Raw genomic sequence first — 7792 nt, forward strand, 5'->3', positions numbered from 1 at the left:
GAGAAGGATATCATGTTTGGTAAGGTGGAGGGTCAGAGAAAAAGAAAGACCCCCAACGAGATAGATTGGTCAAGTGGCAGCATCGATGGACTCATGTGTGACAACAATAGTGAGGTTGGCCCAGGATCGGGCAGTGTTTCGTTCTGCTGTACATAAGGTCACTATGAATTAGTACTGACACAATGGCACCTAACAACAACAACAGTGATCACAAATGTTTTTGAGTAAATTATGGAGAAAAGATTGAAATCGTCAAAGACTTCATGTTGCTAGGATCTACAATTAACACTCATGGAAGCAACAGTCAAGAGATCAAACAACGTATTTCATTAGGCAAATTTGTTGCACAAGACCTCTTTAAAAGTGTTCAAGAGCAAAGATGTCAGTTTGAGGAGTTAGGTGCATCTGACCAAAACCATGATATTTTCAAAAGCCTCATATGCATGTGAAAGCTGGACAAGGAGTAAGGAAGACCATAGAAGAATTGATGCCTGTGAACTATGGTATGGGAGAATACTGAAAGTACCACAGACTGCCAGAAGAACAAACATATCTGTGTTGGAAGCAGCACAATCAGATGCTCCTTAGAAGCCAGGATGATGAGACTTTATTTCTCATACTTCAGACATGCTATCTTGAGGAACAAGTGCCAGGAGGAGAAGGACATCATATTTGGTAAAGTTGAGGGTCAACCAAAAAGAGAAGATCACTTGCAACAAAGTGTGGGAAGGGTTTTAGAGGAGCTGAGAACCTCAAGGTGGGCTCTAGATGGATCTCATAGTAGTGCTGGCTGGCTGACCTGAGGAGACCAAAATAAGCCATACTGCTGGTTGTGGGAACAGTTGGGTTTTCGGTATATTTCTAAGTCACCATATTGAGGCTCTGTCCACATAGTGGCAAGCCAAGAACACAGCAGATGACTTCAAAGACTCTGTGTCTGTAACAGACCCCTACACATGCTTAGTGTCATTTTAGGATAAGCACTAGACTACTAACTGCAAGATTAGCAGTTCAAAACCACCAGCCACTCCTTGAAAACTTTATACAGGCTTGCTATGAGTCAGAACTGACCGTGGAGGGCAGTTAACAACATCAACAGCAGCACATGTGATACATGCACACAAACATGCACAGAGCGCACACATTTGTCTTCTGCAGCAGACCCTTCTACTTCCATTCAATATCACTTGTGTTTCTCCTGACCTTCCCAGTTGATAAAGCGTGTGCATGAACGTACAGTGGAAATGAGATTGGTGTTGGAGACAGGGAATGTGGCGGGTCATCATTTGATTCTCAGGATGGCAGCAGGCCTGCCCTGGCTGAAAGTCACAGGCTGGTTCTCTGTCAGGACAGCTGTCAAACTGGCAGTCTTTTCGTTCGACTGGAAACACAGCATCCTTCCATCTGCTGTCCTCCATCTGCACTGCAGTTTTCCCAAGAAGCCACAGCCTCCGGGTCCGTTTTGGCCCAGTAAGACCAGGAAGGCTTGACCATCATTAGCACAGAATCATCCAAACCAAAGAAACTTAGGAACAACATGCAATATGGGCTGGGTATTTATTTAGTAGAAGGATTCTCTGTGCAGTCATTTAAAAAGAGCTAATATAAAATATAAAGAGAGCAGTTTGAATTCTAACCTTTGTTGTGTTCTCGCTGCAATAATGATGTCAGTTTCTGCCAAGAACTTATTGGCTTCTCTTCTGAATAGACACCTGCTGGTTTATTTTCTGCAGAGCAGGCCATGGGGGGCATCTTTGCTAATTTTATTGTCTCCTTCAGAACAAATTTGGGTTAGCAAGCTAAAAAGAATAACCATCCACTTTTTCTAGCTGAGTTTTCTTTAGATTTTTTTTTAGAATGGAAACAAAACGCTCTCTCCCAGTTTCTCTTTCTCTCCACAGGCACGTTGCTCCAAACATTTTTCACAGTTTTCAGGCTCACCTGTCCTACCATGCTCATTCTAAGAACTTGGCCGTGGTCTTCCTTCAGCCATCCTCGGTATTTGGGGGCAAATTCCCAAGGTCATGGGGCAACCTACTCATGAAAACAGCTGTCATTAGGCAGGGAGCTTCTTCAACTTTTTCCTGTACCTTATTCCCTTCCTCCTTGGGAACCAACATTTACAAATGATCTCCTCTCCTGTCTTTAGTCTCAACTTTTTACCTTCTCATCAATATTTAAACACATCCAACTGTCACCCTTAGAGTTGGCATTTGGCTGCATATGCCCCTACTGGTGATGGTGCTATCCATCTTGCCTCTCAGAAGCCAGTCGCCTTCATTATTAACACAAATAAGTGGCAGTAATGCATATTTGATGGATGGATGGATGGAAGGATAGCAAGCCATGGAACACTAAAGATTTGTTTGGTGAGGATGGCACAGTTCAGTTCAAGGGCAGCTGCCATCACCCTCCTTAATACAATTGTTGTTGTCATTATAATAGCATTACCCTCTTAAATTTCTCTAATAATGTCAGTTTACAAATATAAGCATATCTGTTATTTTACTAGATGCCTACATAATGTCAGGCTTATAGACACTTTAAAAAAAGAAATTGTTTTTCCCCCTCTTTCTTCTCTCAACTGAAGACCTTCCTTTTGGGGGGCTTGCCTAATAAATCCTGCTGTGATCATTTGAAAATTTGCCCTGAGTTTCATGGTTGCTGTTAGAATCTCTCCTTTGTAGTCACATGGCTTTTCATTTGCTCTTGTTCAAGGGCTCCCCAGTTAGAAGCTAAAGATGGAGCTAATAGTCACTACCCTGGCCACCCACCTTGTTCACAATACACAAAACTTGACCATGTAAACAGTAATACCAGGGATGTATGCACTCTTTAGAACAATCAAAAAGGCAATATTTGCTCAGGGTTAAAGCTCAGAAGTTGGGAAGGGATAGAAAAAAAAAAAGCTTGAAGGAAAATGGTAAACACAGGTTAGAAGTGTAAAGAGTATTGTTTTGTTGTGGGGATTGCAATCAATGTCACAAAACAAACTGTGTATATATTGTTGAATGGAAAACCAATTTACTCTGAAAAGGTTCACTTCAATCACAATGAAACAAACATGCAACTTGAACACATGGTTGCATTGATAGAAAACTATGATTACCAACTAACTTCCAGGCCTAATATGTGTGTGTTTTTTTGTTTTTTTCAGGAATTACAACTATTTGCCATTTGATGCCAGGAAGCCCTGTGTCTACTTCATCAGTTCATGGGGAGACCAGACCTTCAGGCTCCATTGGTCCAACATGCTGGAGAAAATGGCGGACCTCCTGGTACATGACTTACATAGGCAGTGGGCTTGAAGATGGGGAAGATGTGGGCAAAAGGAACATTTTGTCTACTTAGTAAAGGATCTTGACCTCAGGTTAAATACAACTGAATCAAGTCTGCTGCATTTGGAGGACATTTCTACAATGTAAACCCAGGGGAATGAAAATATAGCGTACCAATCCCCTAGATTTCAAATCAGATGACCTGATATCTACTTCCTGCTCTGATTCATACTTTAGAAACTGTGGACAAGCCAGTTTCCTCATCTCCAAAGGAAGGGTGTTTACAACCTTCTCACGCAATTGATAGATACTGGAAGCACCTAAAATAAATTCCTCAATTCCTAACATGGCTGACAGGGCCCACCTTCTTGTTAGTCCAACTTATACACTCTTCCTTCTTTCCTTTTTTTCTAGTCACACTGGTCTCCTTTCCATTTCTCAAAGAAACCAAGGTCTTTTAAGCCTCATAGCTATGAACAGATTATATTCCATCAGAAATCTTGCATATTTCTTAAATTGTATGTTTCTTAGATCAACATCTATCTCCTACTGTTTTGACAACACCAGTTATAATACCTGGCAGCTGGTTGTTGTTGTTGGGTGCCATCTAGTTGGGACCAACTCATAGTGACTCTATGACAACAGAATGAAACACTAACTACCCTGTCCTGAGCCAACCACACGATCATTACTATCTTTGAGCCCATCGTTGCTGCCACTTTGCTAATCCATTTCATTGGGGGTCTTCCTCTCTTTCTACAACCCTCTACTTTACCAAACATGATATCCTTCTTTGGACTGGTCCCTCCTGATAATACGTCTGAAGTATGAGAGACAGCACTCTGACTGTACTTCTTCCAACACAGATCTGTTTGTTCTCTTGGCAGTCTAGGTACTTTTAATATTCTCCTCCAACACCATAACTCAAATGCATCAACTCTTCTATGGTCTTCCTTATTCACTGTCCAATTTTCACATGCATATGAGGTTATTGCAATACCATGACATGGGTCAGGTGCACCTTAGTCCTCAAACTGCTATCTTTGCTCTTCAACACTTTAAAGATGTCTTGAGAAGCAGAATTGCCCATCGTTTGATTTCTTGATTGCTGCTTCCATGAGTGTTAATGGTTGACCTGAGCAAAATGAAGTCTTTGACAACTTCAATCTTTTCTCCATTTTTATGGATATTGTTAATTGGTCCACTGATGAGACGTTTTGTTTTCTTTACATTGAGATGCAATCCACACCAAAGGCTGTGATCTTTGATCTTCATCAGTAAGTATTTTAAACCCTCTTGGCTTTCAGCAAGCAAAGTTGTATCATCTCTATATGGCAGATTGTTAATGACTCTTCCTCAAATCCTGATGCCATGTTTTTCTTCATACAATCCAGTTTCTTGGATTATTTGCTCAGCATAGAGATTGAATAAGAACATAACCCTGGGTGCACACTTTTCCTAATTTTAAACGATTTGGTGTTCCCTTGGTCAGTAAAGCACAGGTAAACATCTTCTGGTGTTCTCTGCTTTAAGCCAAGATCCATCTGACGTCAGCAACGATATCCCTCATTCCATGTCCTCTTCTGAATCTGGCTGGAGCCTCTGGAAGTTCTCTGTCCTTGAATGGTTGCTGCCATTTTTATATTTAGCAAAATTGTGCTTATGTGTGATATTAATGATATTATCTGAAGATTTCAGCGTTCTGTTGGGACATCTCTCTTTAGAATGGGTAAAAATAGGATCTCTTCCAGTCCGTTGACCAGGTAGTTGTCTTCCAAATATCTTGGAATAGAAGAGTGAGTGCCTCCAATGCTTCATCAGTTTGTTGAAAGATATCAATTTGCATTCCATCAATTCCCAGTGCCTTCAACGAACATTGGACTTCTTCCTTTAGGATCATTGACTCTTGATTATTTGCTACCTCTTGAAATGGTTGAACATTGCCCATTTCTTTTTGGTACAGTGACTCTGTGTCTTCCTGCCATATTCATTTGATGCTTTCTACATTCAATAATTTGTCCATAGATTCTTTCAATACTCCAAGTCAAGGCTTGAATTCTTTCTTCAGTTACCTCAGCTTGAGAAATGCTGAGTGCATTCTTTCCTTTTGGTTTTCTAACTCCAGGTTTTTGCACATTTCATTATAATATTTGACTCAGTCTTCTCGAGCTAGTTTTTAAATTTTTCTATTCAGCTATTTTACCTCCTTATTTTTCTCATTTGCTTTAGCAACTCTACACTGAAGAGCAAGTTTCAAAATCTCTTCTGACATTCATTTTGGTCTTTTCTTTTTTTCTTGTCTTACTAATGACCTTTTGCTTTCTTCCTGTATGATATTCTTGATGTCATCTCACAAATGTTCTGATCTTTGATCTTTAGTGTCTAATACATAAATCTGTTCTTCAGATGATCACTTAATTCAGGTGGTCATATTTTGGCTCTTGTGGACTTGTTTTAATTTTCTTCAACTTCAGACTGAACTTGCATATGAGCAATTGATGGTCTGTTCCACAATCTGCCCTTGTCCTTGTTTTGGCTGATGATATGGAATTTTTCCATCGTCTCTTTCCACAGTTGTAGTCAGTTTGCATTCTGCATATTCCATCTGGTGAGGTCCATGTGTATAGTCATCTACAAAACATATTTTATGTTGTTTAAAAGTATTTGCAATGATGAAGTCATTGGTCTTGCAAAATTATATCTTGCCATCTCCAGCATCATTTCTATCACCAAGGTCATATTTTACAAATACTGATCCTTCCTCTTTGTTTCCAACCTTTGCATTCCAATTCTTCAATTTCATCATGACTGGCTTTAGTGATTGGTGTGTAAATTTGAATAATAGTGCTATTAACTATTTAACCACTATTATAATTAGTTAATCATGAACATTTTTTAAATGGTGCCCCCAAACACAGGAAATGCTATGTTGTCCCATCCAGCCTTCAGAGAGGAAAATAAATGGGGGATCTCGGACTCTTTGGCATTTCACCTTCCCTTACTGAATCCTTTTCTCTTTCTCTGACATTTTTTTCCCCATTCCATGCACCTTACTTTCTATACTTCTCACAGCTACTGTCTGCTCCACCAGATTTCACCCAATGACCCCGGCCCTTTACCTCCTATTACCTCAAAATTACACTAAGGGAAGAACACATATCTGTCTCCTGTTTGCTTTATAACCTTTGTCTCTAATTACATAAAGTCATGTGTTGTCTGTGGTCTTGGAGAATCTGGGCCTCATGAAGAATGAATCTGAATGGAGTCAGAAAGGTTGGCTGAATGTCACACCATGTGGAGGCCACAGACTCTCCTTGTAAGGCTGGTCTTGTCTCTCTCTCATACACAATAATCTATTTCTAAGAGCCTTGACAAAACAAATCAGAATTTCTCTTAGAAACCATAGTAATCTCTGACACTCATCTCTTACTCCTTTCTCAGTCACAGGACTCCTTCCACTGTGGCATATCAGTACCTCCTCACAGTAACATGATTGGGTGCTCACTAAACACCAAACACTGTTTAAGGATCCCTGGTAGTATGATGGTTAAGCACTCAGCTCTTAACTAAAACATTGGCATTTCAAACCCTTGGCATGAAAAAGATGCAGAGGCCTGCTACCTTAAAAATTGTTGTTGTTGTTGTTGTGAAGTGCCGTTGAGTCGATTCAGACCCATAGTGACCCTCTATAGGGTTTCAGAGGAGCAGCTGGTGAGCTTGAGCCACTGACCTTACAGTTCTAATGGCTTTGCACTCTGGGGCATTAACCCACAGTGCCATACCAGGACTCCCCTTAAAAATTACAGCCTTGGAAACCCTATGGATAGTTGTACCCTGTCATTCAGGGTCTCTGTTATTTAGAATTAACTCCGTGGCAATGGGTTTAAGCATTGTTTGAGGAAGTTCACAACTCCTTATGGTGTTGCGGGCAGGTCCTATTATTCCATTTTAGAGATGCGGAAGCTGTACATAAGGGGTTCTGGGCACTTAAAACTGTTATAGAGTCTGCATTTGAATGAACCTAGGCAGTCTAAACCTATGGCTCATACTCTAAACTACTCTATGATGTTGCCCGTTCTTCTAGGGAAGTAGAGAAAAAGGAAGCACATGTCCTCAAGCCCCAGATGTTGGCATGAGACAGAGAAAGTGCTAAAACCCAAACTCACTGCCGTCAAGTCGATTCCCGCTCATAGTGACCTTAAGTAGTGTTTGTAAGCTCTAAATCTTTACAGGAACAGAAAGCCTCTTCTTTCCCCTATGGAACAGCTGGTGGATTCTAACTGCTGACCTTGCAGTGAGCAGTCCAATGTATAAATCACTATGTTACCAGAGCTCATTGGCAAAAAACGTTTTTTTTTGGTAAATTCTAGCAAAGTAATGGCAGCATATACATTTTCCTTCAAGCCATTGAATGGAATCCCATTTTTGAGGTCTTAAAGGGAAAGTGCAATTATTAGGTATACAAATATATAGTCATGACCATAAGCAACCTACCCCACCACCCAGCTAAAGCC

The 7792-nt window shown here is 40.5% G+C and overlaps 1 protein-coding gene across 1 annotated transcript in view; it reads left to right on the forward strand.

Moving 5' to 3' along the window:
* FER1L6 (fer-1-like 6 (C. elegans)) overlaps positions 1-7792 on the forward strand; it is a 152086-nt gene that overhangs the window by 35827 nt on the left and 108467 nt on the right. Inside the window, exon 13 of the mRNA XM_006830693.1 lies at positions 3158-3278. Coding sequence (XP_006830756.1) covers positions 3158-3278 — 121 coding nt within the window. The remainder of the gene's footprint in view (positions 1-3157; positions 3279-7792) is intronic.

This window comes from Chrysochloris asiatica, unplaced genomic scaffold (assembly GCF_000296735.1).
Source record: "Chrysochloris asiatica unplaced genomic scaffold, ChrAsi1.0 scaffold00001, whole genome shotgun sequence".
NCBI lineage: Eukaryota > Metazoa > Chordata > Mammalia > Afrosoricida > Chrysochloridae > Chrysochloris > Chrysochloris asiatica.